This window comes from Eleutherodactylus coqui, chromosome 3 (assembly GCF_035609145.1).
Source record: "Eleutherodactylus coqui strain aEleCoq1 chromosome 3, aEleCoq1.hap1, whole genome shotgun sequence".
NCBI classification, from domain to species: Eukaryota; Metazoa; Chordata; class Amphibia; order Anura; family Eleutherodactylidae; genus Eleutherodactylus; species Eleutherodactylus coqui.
In genome coordinates, this window is record NC_089839.1 from 293516239 (window position 1) to 293538309 (window position 22071).

A 22071-nucleotide genomic window follows, 5' to 3' on the forward strand; every position below is an offset into this window, starting at 1 on the left:
AGCCCAAAATTCCTCTTTCCTTTCTGTGAATGATTAAAACAAACTGGATGAATGTTATTGTTTCTGCTTTGGAATTGAATGTGCAGGAATTTCAGGGCTTTTATGGAAATAGAAGTTGTTATAATGATTTTGCGCTTTACTTGCTTTCCCAAACTCCCTGCTATTCTGTTTAGCACTACAGAATATCCCTCATATATATTATATATCTCTATCTAGCGCTCTATCCTCACACTGTGGGCTCTGCAGTTGAATATAGATGATCTCCTTTGTCCTGGTTGCAGTCTGACAACATAATCGATATGACGGAGGACACAAAGGTTAGCACAGATGACAAGATGCAGCTGGCAGAACATGATCAATCAACGCGGATTCTCAGCGCTTCCCAATTACGGATGATGTTTCCCGTTATCAGAACTCACCTGGAGGAGGGTTTTAATTTATTGGAAACGCCCTCATTAAAGTCTATCTTGATTTCCTAGAGAAAATACATTGTGGAGTAACTTTTAAAATCACTTGCTCTAAAACTTCTGCTGGTTGCTGTTGGAAAGAGAATACAGTCTGTATAGACTTTACTATCATCTATCTGACAGGATTCTACAATGTACTGTGATAATAGGTGGGCAGCAGAATTTTGAATGCAGCTCTGGCTGCGCCTTGAATTTATTTGTGAGAATACAATGAAACAGAATTTATTGTGCTGTTAGATGGGGTCTCTAATAAAAAGTGTCCTTGCAGTGTATTTGGGCATCTGTGGATGACACTTTGATGACAATTTATGGCAGATAATTTGTAGTTTATCAGATATTGTATGGCAGGATCTGTGACAGCCTATCCTCGGGGCATTCAGGGATGAATTGGGAATCCAAAGTGGCCTCATGCTGTAGATGGGCCAAAACCAGCAGTAAGTGGGGTGAACGCAAGTACACAGGGGTCAGGGAACCATCAGCCTCAACCACATTACCATGTTGGCAGAAGGAGGAGAGAAGCCTATGTGGGGAGCATACCGTAGCTCAATGCAGTAACATTTCCTACAAAACAGAGGAAACATACCTCACCAACACAGGCTGGGCATTGACTGCAACAATCACGTGACAAAATCGTGTTGTGCGGATGTCAGCGGGAAACAGCAACGATGTAGACTGCAGCAGCTGGAAGGTGAATACAAGCCGCTTTCTTTATTTTATTCAAGAGCCTAGACTATAGCTTAAGGAATCCTAGAATGATAGAGTTGGAAGGGACCTCCAGGGTCATCGGATCCAACCCCCTGCTCAGTGCAGGATCACTAAATCCTCCCAGTCCAGCCTTTGTTTGAACACTTCCATTGAAGGAGAACTCACCACCTCCTGTGGCAACCTGTTCCACTCATTGATCACCCGCACTGTCTAATATCTAATTTGTGTCTCCTCCCTTTCAGTTTCATCCCATTGCTTCTAGTCTTTCCTTGTGCAGATGAGAATAGGGCTGATCCCTCTGCACTGTGACAGCCCTTCAGATATTTGTAGACAGCTATTAAGTCTCCTTTCAGCCTTCTTTTTGCAAGTTAAACTTTTTGGCTGCTGCATCACATTGTTGACTCATGTTCAGTCTGTGATCTATTAGTATACCCAAGTCTTTTTCACATCTGCTGCTGCTTAACCCAATTCCTCCCATTCTCTATGTGCTTTTTTCATTTTTCTTGCCCAGATGTAGGACTTTGCATTTCTCCTTGTTAAATATCATTCTCTTAGTCGCCGCCCACTGTGCAAGCTTTCCTAGATCTTTTTGAATACTCTCTCTCTCTTCCCTAGTGTTAGCTATCCCTCCTAGCTTTGTGTCATCGACAAATTTGATCAGTTTCCCACGAATTCCCACCTCCAGATCATTTGTAAAAATGCTGAACAACACTGGGCCTAGGACAGAGCCTTGTGGTACCCCACTTGATACATTCTTCCACTTGGATGTGCAGCCATTTATGACCACTCTTTGAGTACGATCACTCAGCCAGTTCTGAATCCACCTAACAGTTGCCTGGTCAATCCATTATTTGGTCATTTTTCCAATAAGTATGGTATGAGATACTTTGTCAAATGCTTTGCTAAGCTCAAGATATACTATATCCACTACATTTTTCTGATTAACCCAGTCCTTTATTCTGCCATAGAAGGAAATTAGATTAGTCTGACATGACTTGTTTGTTACAAACCCATGCTGGCTCTGGTTAATTACTCCATTTTCATCCAAGTACTCTCATACATGCTGTTTAATAATTTGTTCAAAAATCTTTCCTGGTATAGAAGTCAGGCTCACAGGCCTGTAGTTTCTTGTGTCCATCTTATTCCCTTTTTTGGACTCCTCATCCCTACAGATGTGCTGGGTCCTCCTCTTCATCTATTTCCTTCTAACTTATTGCTGAAAGTCTCCACGACGACACATGATGGCTGGGGAAGGAGTTGCAGGCAGGGAGAAGTGCTGTGGAGAGTGTGGTGGCGGGATCTCCACCTCCCTGAGACACAGCAGAGAGTGAGGCCTCATGTCCATGGGGGCAGATCTGCAGCGAGTCACCCGCACGCATGATCTACGCCCCATAGGGATGCATTGGACACCCGCAGGTAATCAGCGCATGGACGGGGTGTATGAGTTGTGTGCCCAAGATTCTCCGTCACCTCGCACTCAGCTGTGTGAATAGGGCCCAAGTCTGCAGTTAGACTGCAGTACAACCAACTCAATTTCTTTCTCAGCGCCCCACAATCATTGCTGTAGGGTCATGCCTAAATTTTCTAACTTCGCCTTGGAGGTTATACTGTAGAGCGTTTGACCGATGAGCCTCTTTAACTGATGTCACCTTTATTAATATCTGTGCTTGAATTTATATCTTCTTGCAGAAGTGAACAGGAGCTAAAAATACAGGAGACTCTCGACCCTCATTACATACTTTATCCGGGCATGGGGTCCTGTACGTTACCATCCTTATGCAAAGGAGAGTTGATCTGGTTTTGCTCAGGTATTTTCCTCTTTCTTTTATTAACTAAAATGACACTTTGACCCATAATTATGTGGAGTCATTAGTTGGAACATCTCGTATACCACTTGTAGAGCCGAGAGGCTGCAAGAGCTTGTAGTACTGCGAACCACTGACCCTTCTCCTTATGTTTGATGCCTTTATACAGAAGTCGAACATAGCCACGTGACGACAAGACGTTTCCATTGTGTCAAGACCAAAGAAGCCTTGGGTGTGGCATTCACCATCTTTGGATCATCCTTCCTTTTAATCACCATCCATCTCAGATATGTTTAGAACTAATATATCACTATGGAAAGTACTACTCTTTGATGATGAATTTAAAGGGAGGCATTCCCATCTTCAACAGCAATTGCCAGAGATAGCTTAGTTTAAGCACTTGTCAATCTGCAGTGCTCCTTCAATAGGTGCTTGAACTCCGCTATCTCAGGTGGTCCCATTGAAGTGAATGGTGTGGTGGTGTGCCTATGCGGCCTTCTGCTGTCAACATTTAAAGACCTGCGGGCAAAGAATTCTTTAAATCCATTGAGGTCCCAGCAGTCGCACCCCCACAGATCGGCAAGTTATCCCCTATTCTTTGGATAGGGGTTTACTTGCCAAAATAGAATATCCCTTTAACTATATTAGATGATGCAAACAGATCTGAGCCATTATTGCTTTGGTGCAGAAAATTGGGGCAGTTGGAGCAGTCCACCAAAGGATTCAGGACTATAAAATCATTACCGAAGGCCTTCAACTGCCTCAAAGAATACCAACCAGAACCGACTCCATTGCCTGTGAGTGACGTATCTGCCTGCTCCCTACGCTTTCTTCATCTTCCTATTCCTTTCCATCGCTGTCAGTCTGATGCCTTCATGTAGACTAATTATGTGCCCTGTTTATGTTTCCACAGATGACGTCACCAGCCGATTTGATCGCGTCTTCTGGTTCGGGGATCTAAATTATCAGCTTAAAGAAGACAGAAAAACAGTTGAATCTCTTCTGCGTAACATCAGTGGAAGAGACATGTCCAGCCTCGTAAGGCACGACTCCTTCAATGAAGCCAAAGACAACAGTCGGTTCACTGGCAGATCTCTATCCCTCCTCTAATATTACCTGACATGATGGTTATGTTCCCCACATTCTTGATATTAAATTCCTTCCCACCTATAAATTTGACATCGGCACGGACAACTACGACGCTTTCATAAAGCAAAGAATTCTATCTTCTACGGTAAGACATTTCATCTCATGGTTTGCAGCGTCAATAGACTCCATGAAGAAGAGTTCGGTTAACTATGTTGATTTAATATTCTTCTAATGACAATCACTGATGATGTGTATTATTTCCATGATCTCTACAGGACAGGGTGCTCTACAAAACCCAAAATAATGGAGATGTGCGAGTCCTTAAATATGACTCTTGCCCTCCTATAAAAACATCGGACCATCGTTCCGTATATAGTGTTTTTGAAGTTGGGCTCAGGCCTGGCATAGATGAGTAAGTATTGTATTGTAGTGGGATCCTCTTGCAACCCACCATTACTACTGGGGCGTTATAACCAAAGCTCAGACTTTAAAGGCCCCCTGCACAAGGGCAGAAATTCCACAGCGGGATTTCCCCACAGAATTTCCGGCTATGCCCGACTTCATAGGATTGCATTATAAAACGTAATCCTATGCGGAAAATAAATCGCGGCATGTTCTATTTCTGTGCAGGTCTCGCAAAGGCCCGTACAGAAATGTCACTCCCAGGCCGCCGGCTCCACTCTGCACATGCGCCGCCTGGCCGGCAGTCGGCACATCACAGAGCCGGAGCCGCGGGAGAAGGTGAGAGCCCCACTGGTCCCTGCAGGGGCGCGGGTTGGATCCCGCTGCGAGAATTCTTACAGGGGATCCGACCTGGCCGTCTGCAGGCGGCCTAAGGCAGCTAGTTACACTCCTGGGTGGTTACCTATGACATTATCATATGTCTTACACCAATATATTTCTCATTACAGCATCCCCTTGGCTGGTGGACAGTTTGCCCGTGAGGTCTTCTTAGCGGGCATTAGGAAAAACTAAATCTAGTGTTATGCAGGAGAAGACAGCGAGGTAGTGAATTCCTATATAATCCATGTCATCTGGTCACTAGGTGGCGGTGTTATTTATTTGTATAGTCTCAGATGAGCCGTTAGGTGCTTGTATGTTGTTTGCGTTCTTAAAATGTATCTATTACTAATTTTGATTCTCTATTATGTCTTCTGAACAGGAAACAGGAACATCCCATCAATCAGTTTCCTCAAAGATGTCTTCTCCCACAACCAAAGATGATGCTCCTTCTCATTTCCCGATATTGACCTCTGATCTGTTTAATGTTACTTATTCACCAACTCTGATTCCGACTGTCTACATATTACGAATTCTCCTAAGTTCATTGTTGTACAGCAGGAGACAGTGAGATAGTGTATTCCTATATAATGCATGGTATCTTGGGCATGTTCATGTTATCTAGTCACTAGGTGGCGGTGTTGTTTGTATAGTCTCCTACTGTTAGTTAGGCATGTGCATGTTGTGTATGTTCTTAGAATATCTCCATTATTGGTGTTTGATCCTCGATTATGTCTTCTGAGCAGGAAACGGATCATTGAGGAAACTGATTGATGTGGCATTCCTGTCTTCTCCCACAACCAATTATTGGACCATCCTCCATCAGAATGGAAGCCTGGAAGGTGGTTGGAATCAGAGCTATTGTCATCATTTGTATATAGATGATATCTATATCTAATGATCATCCACCCAACAATACACCTGGCGAGGACAGCACTCCCTGTTACCAGAGTGTCCATTGTTGCTGATCCAAAGGTAATGTCCACTGGATGTGTCTTCTTACCTTGTAAAGCAACCTAAATGACCGATATATAATGGATTTGTGTGCTTCTCTCCTCAGAACAAGTCAGCGAATATTCAAACATCAATATGAAAACCATCGAATGGCAGAAGATACCATCATAATAATATTCCTACAGTAACACTACAACATCAGCAAAATGATCAGACCCAGAAGAGGAGGAAACATCATCGCTTCCTGCGCCTCTGGGAACCCAGATATCATACCTCTTCCCGAGAGTCATGAATTATTACCAAAGTAATGGGCAGCACGGTGGTCCTGGATCCAAACCGGACCGAAGACATCTGCATGGAGTTTGTACGTTCTCCCCGGGCTTGCGTGGGTTTCCTCCGGGTACTCCGGTTTCTTCCCACATTCCAAAAACATCCTACTGTGCAGATCATGTATTACCATCATGTTTTGTACTCTGCAAAAGTTTTAAGTAAAGCTTTAAACACTTTTTTGAGAGTTCATGTTACAACTACTATAATAGAATAGAACTTAGATCATACAATGGTAGAATTGGACGGGGCCTCCAGGGTCATCGGGTCCAACGCCCTGCTCAGTGCAGGATTCACTAAATCATCCCAGACAGATATCTGTCCAGCCTTTGTTTGAACACTTCCATTGAAGGAGAACTCACCACCTCCTGTGGTAACCTGTTCCACTCATTGATCACCCTCACTGTCTAATATCTTATCTGTGTCTCTCGCCTTTCAGTTTCATCCCATTGCTTCTAGTCTTTCCTTGTACAGATGAGAATAGGTCTGATCCCTCTGCTCTGTGACAACCCTTTAAATACTGTAGACAGCTATTAAGTCTCCTCTCAGCCTTCTTTTTTGCAAGCTGAACATTTCCCAGATCCTTTAACCGTTCTTTATAGGACATGATTTGCAGACCGCTCACCATCTTGGTAACTTTAATAAATGGTTAGATTCATGAGGAAAGGTAAGAGACCCTCCAAGGTTGTCAAGGGGGAAGAATATTTCATATAAAATCCAAAAATCCTCCGTTTTTCAGGCATCGGACTTTTATAAAACTATATTCAGTCATCTTCTATTAGTTATGTGTCTTTCCTCACCATTAGGGCACTCACAGACTTCCCACTTTGCTAAAAGGTGTAATCTCCCAAGCAGTGTCCTAGTTGTAGGGGTCGCAGTGTTGAATTTATGACCAGGTCCCTAAGCTATGGGATGGGGGGGTTGCACAGGCCCTCCTTCACCCAGGGATTAAGGAGAACATCCTTCACCCATGATATCCAGCAGTCTTGAGCTAAGTTCTGCACTATTCACATAGCTTGCTGCTTAACTAGGATGTCTCAATAGCCGAGAGCAAACAAAAACATCGGCGAAAGGAGATCCAGTAGCTGGAAACCATTTGTCGAAGAAAGGGGTCAGAGGAGGATGTCAGGAATCATTCTTATGAACACATACGGAAAGTCAAGAAAATTGCAGCAGAATACAATGCTGGGGCTGTAACATACATATCTAACACAACTCATCGTTCCTTAGCATGGGTGGGCTATAACAGTGGAGGACCAGTTCCAGCCTCATTGTGAGAAAGGCACACAAATTAGATCCCTGAGCAGTGATAGATGAATCCAGATTTTTCTTGCACTGTGCTGATGGGAGTTCAGAATTTGGCGGAAGCAGCCTAAATCGATGACCCTTGCTGTCAGACAGCTGCAGTAATAGTGCAGGGAACATTTTCTTGGTCACTCTGATCCTTCTAGATGGACACCATGATGAAATGCTGCGGTTCTAAAAGCCAAAGGACGTCCAACCTGCTACTTGATGTTGGTCTGTAATAAAGTGGCCATTCAGTGTATCCGGGCATCTTGCGGCTGACACTTGGATGATGACCTGTGGCAGATAACCAGTTGGTTCATAGGACACTATACAGGACATCTGTGACAGCTTATCTGCGGGGCTTCTGAAGATGTGGCACTTATGGGTCATCTGTGATTGACAGATACTGTTAAGGGGTAACTGGGAAAGAAATGGCATGTGAACAATGATGCAATCATATATAGAATCAGGGGATGGGTCACCCCATTACTAAGCAGGTTTGCCCTCTCGGACAATACAATAGTCATTACAGCTCTCACAGCGGTCATCCAGCTTGTCACGAGTCTTGAAAGGCAAATGATGGTTTCGGTTTGGTTCCATTCCAATTCCGTTTTTTTTCTATCAGTTTTATGCGAAAAAAATGGATCCACTAAAAACAGAAAGCAAAACACTTATATGAATGCTTAAGACTGGAGTTCATTGCACACACGTCGTAAGAGACAAAGGCCAACATTAGCCTCTGGGCCAGCCTCATGTGGACGCCTCTAGTTATGGGCAACTGCCTCTATAGTATGTAGCTTCCTGATATTAACCCCCTCATGCCCCAGGATGTCCTGTCTGAGAAGGGTGCCCGTCAATGGATGTAAACGTATGGACGGCACGGGGTCAGAAGCTGAGCTCATAGCATCCGCAGTGAGAGCTGACTTTAAAGGCCCATTTACATGCAAAGATAATCTTTCAAACAAGTGAAAGATTGAACGTTTTAGCGGTCGTTTTGCATAAAGTGTTAATGGTCACTGACCACTATTTAAGGCCCCATTTAAACGCAATGATTATCACTCAAAATTTGTTCAAATTACCACAAATGAGCGATAGTAAATGCAGACATCGTGCAGTTTTCCTCTGAACGATGATTTTAAGGTGAGCTTAAAATTTATTGCTCAGCCGCAGAGAAATAAAGTATCTCTCAACAGACTGCATGCTGTGTTCTCCACGCGAGGCAGAAGATTACATTGTATTCTGCCGTCAGTCCCGATGAGAACAATGCAGCTGTGTGCAGAGCCCAGCCCATATGCGGGACTCTGCAAACAGCGTCTGGAGGCCCTTTTACATGCAAATAAAGGTGATAACATCCCCCAAAAGTGTTTTATTGTGCAAAAAAGTGGAAAAACCTAAACTATATAATTTTAGTACGGTCATAGTACTGACCCACAGAGAAAAATAATGCTGCATGATTAACACTGTAAAAAAAAATGTATAAAAGTTGAATACTACATTATATGTACCCAAGCAATGTTACCGATAAAAACTACAATTCGCCACGCAAAATACAAGCCCCCATATGGCCAGGCTGATGGGAGAATAAGATGGCTATTGAAAAGTGGAGATGAAAAATCCACCAAAACAGTCACCAAGGGGTTAAAGGACTAGGTGAGCAGTTACTGGTTGACCATTCATGGTAGGGTCTGAGTCTCAAACAGCCCTTATAAGGAAAGTGGGTGCAGTGCAGCTGTCAGGTATGATTCTCAGGTCTTCCTGCCATCATATAAACTTCTGCCCGCTCAATAGACTCTGTAAACACTATATAGAACCAGTTTAATACATGCTGGAAAGGGTATAATGTCACCCTGTAAATCAGAGCGGGTCAGCAGCGCAGATCTCATCTGCAGAGGTTATTTAAATGACCTTCAAAAATGTAATCATATGCATGAACAGAAATTAGCGAGAACGTGTTTAACAAGTGCGCCACCTGCTGGAAAAGACCATTAATGACCAGATTGGTACTGCAGTGTCCAACATGACAGATTTGAGGTTATAGAGCTTATTATCGTAGGAGGACGTCACCGTGTGCGTGTGTGCGCGTGTGCGTGTGCGTGTGCGTGTGTGTGTGTGTGTGTGTGTAGACCGGACACACCATGCCGCACAGACAACGCTGTAAGCAACAGTTTTATTAGAATCTTGTAAGCTTAATAAAATATTCTGTTCACATGATCAGGACTGTAGATACAATCAGCCTGGACGTAATAAACCTATAAACAACGACAAAAAGGAAATCACCTGAGAAGACAAAATGATCCTATAAATAAAAAGTGCGAACTGATAAACATAAAGGAACCCGGAAAACCCCGCGATGATCCTCCACTGCGCCAATATCATTTATGGCAGAATTTGGCACACGCTATATAAACATCACAGGGTTGGTCTCTTCGTCTCTCCTATTCTCTGGTGTAAGACATATCTCCATACATGAGGGTTGGCACCAGTCCATGACCCACCAATATGGTCATATGGTCAGCCTCTGGTGCCAACCCCCAAGTATGGACGTTGTTACACCAGAGAACCCTCACTATACATTACCCTATAGACCAGAGCTCCCCACCTTTATGTACCTCGTGGAGCCACAGTCAGTTTTGAGTGATTGTCGGCGATCCCATTCAACTCAAAAATGGAGAAGAGAAATTTTAAGGTCAGGGCTACATGGCAACTTTGGACACAACACATGTTGAGAAGCCAAAGATCTCTCCACGGCCCTAAAACTTTGCATCCTAATGTAAGTGAATGCAATCACATTCCGACCTGCGGGGTAATATGTGACCCAACAGTTGCAAGAAATCTAAACCTATCCATGGTGGGCCTTAGTTATGTGCGACCCGAACAGTCATACAAGCTGCTGGCCACCTAGGCGGATGTAGGCTGGGGGCGATCGCCTCCCTAAAGTCCATCCAGCCAGATGATCATCTTCGGTGCAGCATCGTCTTGTAGAGCTACATGAATCCTCCTCCTCCTAGCTCTGTCTCCTCCCCTCTAATGTTCTGAGGCACCATTGTCAGCTTATTGGCGCTCCAGCAATAACAGTTGCCAAGTTCTACTACCGTATTTATCTTATGAGCTTGCTTCTCGTATTATATCCATGAACTCCGATTGGCACATAATGTACTGAGCTTGGCTCTGCCACTAAATTTGTGGTATAAGCTTAGTTCTGGTGCTGTATTTATGATATGTGCTTGGTTTTGGCGCTGTATTTACAGTATGAGCTTGGTTCTGGTGCTGTATTTATGATATGAACTTGGTTTTGGCGCTGTGTTTACAGTATGAGCTTGGTTCTAGTACAGCATATGTTCACTAAGCCGTTCTGGTGTGGGTATGCCGCTTTTTACACAAGCAGAAGATGGGCAGACTGCTATCAGTGCAATATATATACGGTATTGTTTTTTTTTCTTATGACCAGAGTGGAGTACCGGAAAATAAATTCTGCACAGGATGCCATCTAACATAAGGCCGGCACTGAACCAAACCAATATTGACTGCGATTGGCAGTCTGTGGGCGCAGCAGCGTAACAATTCATAAGACCACATACATTCACTTAGGATGCGACGTAGGAGGGCCACATGTCATACCCAAAGTTGGCGGGTAGCCCTAGACTAGATGTGAAGAAATTAAATTATTATGAAATTGCAAATATTTGCTAAAAAATATTTCATTGCGAGATCCCACACTAGAATTATGCCATCCGAATTGGCGTCGTTTGGTGGTTAGGATGTGCCGGCAATAATGTCAACTGCCAGTCCGTAGGGTCATAACTCCAATGGCGAGCCGGACAGCAAGGGCTCATGAGACTCACATGGCTCTGGTTGGGGGCCACGGCTATAGAGTAATGCCAACCCTCCAATATGGAAATATATTCTCCACCCGAGAACGAAGCACATGTCACATGTGGAAGGAGGCAATGTATAAAGGAAACATACAGACCGACGAGAGGTGGCAAGGATGCCTACATGGAACATGGACAACATCTACAGATGTAAATGGTAAGACTTCCATTGCTGGAACCCAGTGTGTATACATCAAGTACGGCAATATAGGCAACTAACCCGTTGCGTCCCTCAGACAGGAAGGCTGTTGTGTGTAGAAAAAGGTCCTCCTCCTCCTCCTCCTCCACAATCATTGGCCACAAAACCTCTAGATACATTTGTGAATGTTATTAATTAGCAGCTTTATGGAAAGTGAAGCTCCGCCTTTATGACCATTGGCTCTCTAATCGGCAATATGTATATTCTTGCTTTAATGTTTTTACACTTATTTTTAAGTTGCTGAATGGAAACGGTCAACAAGCTGCCATGACGGATGTTATTCCTCTAAAGGGGTTTCTTTTTAGTATTTTTCAGTGTTGTCTTGTTGTGAATGTCATTAAAGGGATTGTCCATGGTGGCTAAATCCTGGCATGGCTCTGCGGTCTTGGGACTGGGTCACTTGGCATGGCCCATTTCTCTCTGTGCCCGTTACGTCATCGCAGGTAGCTAGCTCATCCTAATAACTAAGACAGCCCCTTTGTGTCTCCGCATCAGCCGTAACAGAGAAGGGGACTGAATTAGTGTTTTCCTGGAAAACCCCTTTGATAACTATGTAGGACATACCAGCAGGATAGATCATCAATAGTTGATACATCGTTCAGGACCATGGCCAATCAGCCCATCGGGTACCCACTGCCAGGGGTGTAGGGCGGAAGCTGCTGCTTCGTCCACTCCATAGTGGCCGGCGCTGGTAATTGCAGGCACAGCTAGTATTGAAATGAATGGGAACTGTGCTTGCAGTAACAAGCACTGGCCACTACATGGACGACGGAGCAGCAGCCTCCGCTCCTGTGTATTGCGGCACTGACAGCGGGCATCTGATCGGTGGTGGACGCTAGCCAATCAACTATGAATGACCCATCCTGAAGATACGTGGAAAACTCCTTTAAGATAAGTTGTACAGCAAGTCCCCTGTAATGGCATGACTGCTACAGAGCGAAGGGCATACCACACCACACAAGTGACGAAAAGGGCATGGAAGTGGAAGTTCCTACATCGCAGGTCCATGTAGGCATTTAGCCCCCCTGGACAACCCCTTTAACACCTAACACGCCGTACCACCTGACACATTCTAGGGGTATTCTCATCTCAGCCAATCACGACAGCGATGTGAATACAACTATAAGGTGCTGCGAGTGCGGAAACCGTAGAGCCGGCTGAGCTGCCCGGCTTCCATAACTCCCATAGAAGCTAATAAGTTACAGAGACAATATGGCACACAGAGCTTCGCAGATTCCGTAACTTGGGAGCCGCAGAAACGGCGCAACTCACTGTGCTAAACGGTTTCCATAACTCGTATGGACATCAGTGGGCGTTACGGAAAGAGCGTAGCAAACCCAAACTAGGCCGTTTCCATAAGCCCGACCACCACCGACCTCCACGTATAGCCAGGCGGGGGTCCGTTCGGAAGATTGGTGAGTGCCCCACAGGTTGGACCCCCACGTATCCGACTTGTATAGCATATTTTATGGAGGCTTTGTAGGAATCTGAGATGAGAATACCCCTTTAAACACAGGATCTGGCCGCACCTGGAGGCCTGCCTGCTGATGGTTTCCAGGTAGCAATAGAAATTCTATTACAGAAAAAAATATAAAAAAGCCAATTATTACAAAAGCCGCCTGTGGAGGGCGGAGCTTCACTTTCATTCCATTTGTATTATCGGATCTTTTAATTCATCTCCGTTACCGGCGAAAAAACGTAACAAATAAAAAAAATGAAATCTTAATCATCCTCTCTGTCCGCCTGAGTGAAGCCGCGCAGCGAACAAGTCACACGGCGATCTCTGTAAAATCAGCTCTTTAGCCTTAAATAGAATGTAACTTTCCCTTATATACATATATATGTCGGGGTGCGGTATAGATTACACCGCGGCAGGGCGGACCGGGTGCGATTAGGGGGATGTGAGGGGAACGAGACGCCGGAGATAGTCAGCAACGCATTGCACATGTGGAAACGTGAGGCGTCAGCCGCAGAGTTGTGAGGTGTTTAGTACAAGTTCACCAGTGGAAGCGGCCGTGTCGTACGTAGGCACTATGGAAAACCGTACGGCTGTCCTTACACACAACTACAGGGTGAAGCTGAGGAAAACTAGGCCGGCACCACAAACTTATAAAGCTGTCTAAAGGAAAAATCTGTCTTTGCTGCCCATAGCAACCAATCGCAGCGCAGCTTTCATTCCCAATAGTGTTGAGGTAAAATGAAAGCAGCGGCGTGATTGGTTGCTATGGGCAACAAAGAATTAGACAGTTTTCGGTGTGTGGTGCCCATAGCGACCAATTACAGAGCTGCTTTCATTTCCAATAGTGCTAAGGTAAAATAAAAGCTGCGCTGTGAATGGTTGCCATGTCTTATACTGCTGAGGTAAAATGAAAGCTGCGCTGTGATTGGTTGTTATGGGCAAGAATTAGAATGCTTTGAATCACAGCGCAGCTTTTATTTTACCTCAGCAGTATGAGAAACCGCAACCAATCACAGCGCTGCTTTCATTTTACCTCAGCCCTATTAGGAATGAAAGCTGTGCTGTGATTGATTGCTATGGGCAAGATTTAGACAGCTTTCAACCAATCACAGGGCAGCTTTCATTTTACCATAGCAGTTTAAGAAATGAACGCTGCACTGTGATTGGTTGCTGTGGAGAACAAGGACAAGTTTTCTTTTAGACAGCCTTCATAACAGTGCTGTGCCGGGCTCATTTTCCATGCCTTACCCTGTAATATATGGTAAAGCAACACTTTGGGCAAAGGGAATACCAACTGTTTTATCTAGTGGGGGGCGGAGCATGACAAAGAATCAAGCATCATGCTCCGCCTCCTCAGACCTCGCACTAGATATAACACAATGGATCCGTTTTGCCCAGAGATTTCCTCTAAAAGCTCGTCCGCAGGAATGATGGAGGATTACAGTCAGGGAGGAGCGATACAGGGTGGTCCCTGCTGCAGTCCGCGGAGGTCCTGTACGAACACAGTCTCATGTACGATGCTGTAGGATGATGGAAATGGTTACGATTTTTGCGACGCTTTATACATTTTTCACAGATTGAACATTTCGAGGATAATTCTGCTTCTGACTCCACTTTTAAAATCAATATAAAATAATGAGCTGATATGTAAATCATTTACTTTAAAGTGACCCTCCAGATTTGCAATAAAATTATGCCCCGGCATCGGAGGGGGAGGGGGTATATTGCCTGCAGTTCTTCTCTGCTGTCCCTCTGATCCTCCAATCCCGGGTCACATTTTCAGGCAATCAAGATGGCCGAAGCAATCTTCAGACGACCAGTGCATTGGAAGTGTTAGACTACCAATGCACTATATCTACTCTGATTGGCTAGAGACGATCATGTGATCAGCATTGGCCAATCAGAGAGCAGTGCTCAGTGTGCATTAAATAGTTAGAAAATTGCTGCAGCCATCTTCGACAGCCAAACATGGAGCCTGGAACCGGCGGATTGGCGGGATGACCGAGAAGAACAACTACAGCTAATATACCCTCCTCCCTCCCGGGACAGAATTGCTTTAACTTAGTTTTATGCCAATTTTACATTTTCTTCTCCAGTCACATCCAAAGCGAAGCAGAGTAGTGCATTGTGGGTGATGGTTATACAGAGCTCAACTGTGAGATCACATGACTGACAGCAGGGCGGCGCTAAGCCGCTGTTTCCATTATCCACTAGTGGAGCTCTGAAAGCAGCTTCGGATGCGAATGGCGAAAGGGACAATAAATAGAATCAGCTGCGCACACTTCCCCGGCTACCAAGGTAGATTTAGGGTCCTTTCACGCCAGCGTATTCGCGTGTGCAAAATTTGTATGCGCAATATGGTAGAGAATACCCGCTGTTGATTTCAATGGGTTCACCCCTCATTCCATTTTTTGCGTGCGCGGAAAAAAAATTGCAGCATGTTCTACTTTTGCGTGCATTTGCCCACCAAACGCCCCATAGAAGTCTATGGCCAGGTGAGCAAATACGCAAGCAGATGGGTGACAAACAGCGCAATTATGCTGGGAAACACATCTGGAACTAATTGGGCTAAATAGCCATTTAAAGCATGGCATGTTTGTGTGCCAAGCACAAAAAAACCATGTCCTGTGAGCGCAAAAAGTGCAGTAAAATACGCCATTATGGGCGTAAAAAAATGCTATTGCACATGTGCTCGCGTGAAGGAGTGGGAAATGCAGCAGAAAGCCAAGAGAGTCAATATTTCGGGGAAATATGTGAGCTTTGAACTCTAAAAACATCAGGCAGGACTGTAGTTACGGTACATACAGCGGAGAACGTGGCGGCCATCGCAGGTGCCATATATTTGTGCTTCCTTACCTTTTTCCAAGATCTCTGTAGGCTGTCAGTGAATGGAAACATCCGTGCTTACATCCTGTCCGTGTTCACCTGACACAGGGATTACAGGGGATTGTAAGGAGCTCATTCTGACTTGATCAGAGCCGGTCTGAGCCTGAATGTTCGCATTCACTGACAGCAAGGGCTGAAACACAAAGTAGCGACATAAACCTCGGTTGTGTGCAGGAACGCCGACTTGTCCCCTATTCACTTCAGCATAAAAGCACTAGAAGCATTGAGAGACACGGAAGTAACGCTGGTGACAACGCGGACACATAAGGCGCTTCACGCGTTTCGCTAATATCACTCAACGCCATTTAGTCCGAATATAAGCGTCGGCTTCTACAGTGCTGAAACACCGTACACATACAGTTCTACCGCAGCAGTGTCAGGACGGAGGAGGGAGGGAGGATCAGCAGTGACACAGACAACGGCCTCCTACTCTACATCGTTAGTCGGCTGGAAGACGTATCAGCTTAAGGTAACAGGGTCGTGAGAATGACGTTATTAATGCGATAGAGTAAGCAGAGGCAGACCGGCGGAGGCCGACCATCGGCGGTGGGACTACAGGTGAAAGCATACCATGGCAGCCGCTGACCAGCCCCATACACAAAAGTAGAGGAATGGTCAGCCTAGGATTTTGGCCTCTGACAACCATCCGATAAGACAATTGTCCGCGATTACGATAATACGCTGAGCGTGACGTTTCCTCGCTGGCGTTTCAAGATGGCCACTGCTTCTTCATGGGTGACGCCCTCCAGGCTCTCGTTGTTCACCGCTAGTATCTGGTCCCCCCGCTTCAGCTTCCCGTCTGCTGCGGCGGCGCCCTTGGGGAAATAAATAAAAGTGGATTCAAAAAAGTAAACAAAAAGTATTAAAAGATGACGGAAGATACAAAGAGGCTATAAAAGGCATCAAAACTGCGCTGACCTTACAAGGTCCCACACCGCAGGCTACAGGAAGGGGATTAATACGGCAGAACCAATCAGTAATCGGATTACGAGGGGCGTGCAGTAATTGGCAGGAATGGGGCAGATTCCTGCAGGGAAAATCCATCTGGATGTAAGGGGGAAAAGCCATGTGGCTGCAGCAGCGTGGCATCCCCATCGCAGATGGAGGAGGAGGTGGGATGTACACAGAGGGGCACTATAGCATGCAGGGACATTATTGTTTTGAAGGGGCACAGCATGGAGGGGCAGTATTACTTTGAAGGGGCACTATACCATGTAGGGCCATTATTGCTTTGAACGGGCACAGAGTAGCACTATACCACAGAGGGGTCTTATTACTTAGAGAGGCACAAAGGGATAATATAGAGTGAAGGGGTACTTTGGAGGGGCACAGGCAGGCACTATAGCATGGAGGGGCTTTATAACTTTGAGGGGGCACGGAGGGGTACTATTAATTTAGAGGGACAGAGAGAGGCGCACTGTAACATGGAGGGGCATTATTGCTTTGAACGGGCACAGAGTAGCTCTATAGCATGGAGGGGCCTTATTACTTGAGGGGGCATAGCATAGAGGGGGCAGTATTACTTCGAAGTGGCACTATACCATGTAGGGACATTATTACTATTAACAGGCACAGAGTTGCACTATATAGTGTGGAGAAACATTTTTACTTTGAGGGGGCACAGAGGGCACTATGCCATATAGGGACATTATTGCTTTGAATGGGCACAGTAGTACTATAGCATGGAGGGGTCTTATTACATAGAAGGCACAAAGGGCAGTATAGCACGAAAGGGTACTTTGAAGGGGCACAGGCAGGCACTATAGCATGGAGGGGCTTTAATACTTTGAGGGGGCACGGAGGGGTACTATTAATTTGGAGGGGCAGAGAGAGAGGCACTGTAACATGGAGAGGCATTATTACTTTGAGGGGACACAGACAAGCACTATAGCATGGAGGGGCTTTAATACTTGGAGGGGGCACGGAGGGGTACTATTAATTTAGAGGAACAGAGAGAGAGAGAGGCCCTGTAACATGGAAAAGCATTATTACTTTGAGGGGGCACAGACAAGCACTATAGCATGGAGGGGCTTTAATATTTTTAGTGGGCATAGAGGGATACTATTAATTTAGAGGGACACAGAGGGGGGTACTATAGCATGGAGGGGCATTATTACTTTGAGGGGGCACGGAGTGGAGGGGATAGAGGCACGTCTTAATACATACTACATAGCTTGCACTTGTTTTCACTCATTGATAGTGGGTATGTCTATAGACTCTACCAATACTGGATACAGTGTCAGTCCGGGGCTGTTATGTGGACAGTCAAGGTTAAGCTTCAGCGCCAGGGCATCCAGTAGCGTGCCACCTCTATTGTAATGCTTGGGCTTTAGTAATTTAGGCAGCTGGTAAGAGGTAATAAGCGGATTGTCTGCAGCGCACATGATGTGCGGTACGTGATGCAGAGCAGCTTTTGTTCCAACATAAATGGACGCGTGGAAGTAATCAGACGCTGCGGGCGGCAAATCTCTGCAACATGATTCAAAATGACACAAGAGTTTTAGTTTTATGTGACCAGAAGAGAGAAAAATAATTACCCCCTTCTGTTCGTTACAGAGGTGACGGAGTACAGTGCTGTTCCATACATCAGCCAGCAGGTGGCAGTGCTGTCAATGTGCAGAAGCTCTGGACCATTCATTTAGCCTTGAGATGAAGTCATGTTGTGCAATATACCACAACTATATTACATACTGCTCATTCTTTAGGAGCATGTACTTAAGGGACAAAAGAAAGCCAAGAATAAACTTGAACATGACGGACATAGGTTCATAATGAATCCTGGAACCTGTTGGATATTTCATCTAGCACATAACGGGCTATAGAAGCCGAGACGCTGGCCATCCCACCTCAAGGTTCCAAGTGCCGCTGATATCATCTATAGTTATTGACCAAGGTCGCTGGGACGCTGCAGACTCTAATCTATTGTATTGCAATCAGTTACCTTAGAGAATATCGTCTTCACGTATATTGGAAGGTCTCCGTGCGGGCTCCCGTATCCTCCAACAATACTAAACCCAAGCCCATCAGGGCCCTTCTCCAGATGAATGGTTTTTGGAATAGGGGACCTGGAAATAAACATAAAAGATCGTAACTAAATAATAGGTGCAGCCCAGTATAATGTTCCAAATGACCTATAGGGGGTGCAGTCACCGCACTATAGTGACTGGATAGGCTGCATTCTCAGTGATGTCACCGCTGAGCTCTACTGAATGGATAGACTGCAATTTCAGTGATGTCACCGCTGAGCTCTACTTAATGGATAGACTGCAATTTCAGTGATGTCACCGCTGAGCTCTACTGAATGGATAGGCTGCATTCTCAGCCAGCGTTGTGTCAGAGGGATGTGATTAGGGTCAACGGAAACATTGGAGGAGGTATGCTCCTGACTCTGGACTAGCCTGGGTCAGTTGAAATCAGCAGTCCCATGTGACATCTTGTAAGTGAGGCTAGTCTCAATCTGTCAGATGAAAGGGTTAAAAGACAGTGTGTTAGCAGGCCTGCTATAAAGATACATCTCATATTATGGGCACTAACATTGTGCAAGTTTTTGATGCTCAATCCAGGGCTATGGACCATGTTATTTAAAGGTTCATTATATGCAAATAAGAAACTGTATTGGAGTGATAACCCCTAAGAGGAAGCTCTGTAGTACTCCAGAGTTGGGTACTACAGCACATATGTGGTCACTCCCACATATGGGGGGTGGGGGGTGACTGTAACAAGGGGGCATCCTCTGCATCTAGAGGAAAGAAGGTTTCTACAATAGACATAGAAGGGCATTCTTTACTGTAAGAGCAGTTAGATTATCTGCCTGAGGACGTGGTGATCACAAATTTGATAAGAGTTCAAGAGGGGCCTGCATGTCTTTCTTGAGCGATACATTATTATATATTATAATCATTAATAACCTCAAGCGTTTTTGATCCAGCAATTATTCCGACTGCCCCTGAATGAGGAAAATTGTCAACTACCTCATTGGGTTTTTTTTTCTGCCTTCCTCTGGATCAACATTGGGGGGTAATAGGCTGAACTGGATGCACATGTGTCTTTTTTCTGATTTTCCATTCACCACTGCACCCTAATTACTGACAGGTTCCCTTTCTCATTGGGTTTCTATCACTTACCAACAGCTTGAGGAGTGGCTAGTCAATTATAAAAAGAGAGAGAGCCTGTGATTGGAGGATCAGTCCTACGCACGCGTTGGGTGAGAAGAGACAGATAAAAGGTGAGAGGGGGTAGAGTCTAGGCAGTCAAGTCTGGAGATGGAGAAAGCCAAGGAAGATCAGAAAAGCCAGTGCGATGGGAAGTGGATAAGTGTGAGTACTAACACCAAACTTGTATTGGGGGTAAGGACAGGAAAGATAGTCCCAGAGAAGATGTATGTATGCAGAAAGAAGTATAGAGGAGAGAAGAATTAACAATCAGAATAAGAGTCGAGAGAGAAAAAAAAAAGGAGATCTAAATTGGATAAAGAAAAAGGAAAGATAGAGTGAAACAGCAAGATAAAGCATAGAGTACAGAAAAAGGTTCAAGTATCTATCCCATTGAAGTGTACGAATATGATCTCTGCATGTAACTGTAATCTCCTCCATAAAGAACAGCACTGCAAATGTAATGCCTTTAATGAAGAACTCTCATAGCAATAAACAGTTATACGGTTTTCACCGTTAATCCTGTCTCCTGGAGTCCCTTCACACCACCGAACCATCTGCACTGAGGTACCACACTACACTTCAGGAGGAAAAGACAATTTCCCTTTTTATTTTACTTTTACCATTTTTTCATTAGTTTGTCCGGAACAGGCTTCGGCCCGTATATGGACTGGCGTCACAACATAACCACATACCACCGTATCCTGCCTGACTGTCAGGCAGCGCCAAAAGTCTTATTTAAGACCCTATTTTTACCCCATGTGCATTTGGCGCCATCCGTGAGGGGGGCAGTGGAGCTACCGCCACTGTCTAGAAACAGCACTGACTCTCTTGCGGTCATGCTCACCACAGATGTATCGCTGTGCCAGACACTCCAGAACCAGACATTGTGTGAAATGGTGCCGATAACAGTGGAGTGTTATTAATGCTATTTCTTTAAGTGCGTAAAACGTATTATCCTTAAAATCGCTGTCGCCAACTGCAGCTAGCTAGATCCTAAGGAAAATGGTTTAATTGCATAACCATTATTGCTATACTATTATTGTACATTGCGATTTCTGTGTTTCTCAATAAAATTTGCAAACTTTGGTTACTCCACCTGCTGCATCGTATCCTGAATCCTGCATCCTGCGTCCCAGAACCAACTGTGACAACCGTATAGGCATTACTGTAGATAGCTGACCAGACAATCATTTTTCTATCATGTAGTACATTAATAAGAGTAGTCCCTCCTGAGATATATATATATACTCACTCCCCCTCCTCGGACGGGTGTTCAGAGTTAATGTTCTGGCACAGTGACATGCTCTCCAGCTGGCTGGCTATTGCACTAATATTGGTATCTGCAACAACCTAGGACATAAAAGACGAAGAGTTAGATGGTGAAGCAGAGTAATCCCATCCTCAGCATCCCTGCCGAGGTCCATAAACCTAACAAATGGCCCCATTCACAGGGACAGCGCCAGGGAACTTGGTAATGCTCAAAAGGCTGCACAGGAGATGTAAAAGGGGTTGCTGACTGTAGAGGGCGCTGTAGTACAAGTCTGCAGACACCAATTTAAATAACTTTATTTTTTCATTATCTCATAGTCAATAGAGTTAACACATGGCAATGAAATCATCCATCCTGCGCCCGATACAGAACGTGACGGAAATACATCTATTAATAGAGACATTGTTCCTGCAAAGATTTGCTTAAATTGCCTTGCATGGCGCGGACAGGACAACACGACTCCGCTGCACTAAATTACCTCCCGCATAACCGTGTACAACAGGAAGGTGGAGATGTCAGTGTACCGGGGGTAATAGCGCAGCTCCATCCATTATACACGCTGCAGACAGGAGGACTGCGCTCCGACCATTACTGAAGACAAGGCAGAAATCTCATAGATGACAGAATATAAATAATACACTGAAGGGGAAGGAAATGATCATACCAAGACACAAGATTATAAAGCACCAAGGAAAGCAAGACGTGGTGGGGGAGCCTCAATCACTGATTACATTGTGTTGTCAGAGATCCAACACATGGTCACTACTGCACACACAGAGGATTAAAGAGTAGTTCTGCGTCCAGATAACCCATTTAA

At 45.0% G+C, this 22071-nt stretch overlaps 1 protein-coding gene across 4 annotated transcripts in view; it reads right to left on the bottom strand.

The window, feature by feature from the left end:
• Positions 1-9567: 9567 nt before the first annotated feature.
• PATJ (PATJ crumbs cell polarity complex component) overlaps positions 9568-22071 on the bottom strand; it is a 264895-nt gene continuing 252391 nt past the window's right edge. For 3 of the 4 annotated variants that reach the window (XM_066597729.1, XM_066597728.1, XM_066597727.1), the window contains 3 exons: positions 21237-21334; positions 18772-18895; positions 9568-16645 (listed from right to left, as the gene is read on the bottom strand). In XM_066597729.1, the coding sequence (XP_066453826.1) occupies positions 16499-16645; positions 18772-18895; positions 21237-21334 (369 nt within the window). In that variant the 3' untranslated portion in view covers positions 9568-16498. The remainder of the gene's footprint in view (positions 16646-18771; positions 18896-21236; positions 21335-22071) is intronic. The other variant, XR_010791282.1, reaches the window with a different exon arrangement.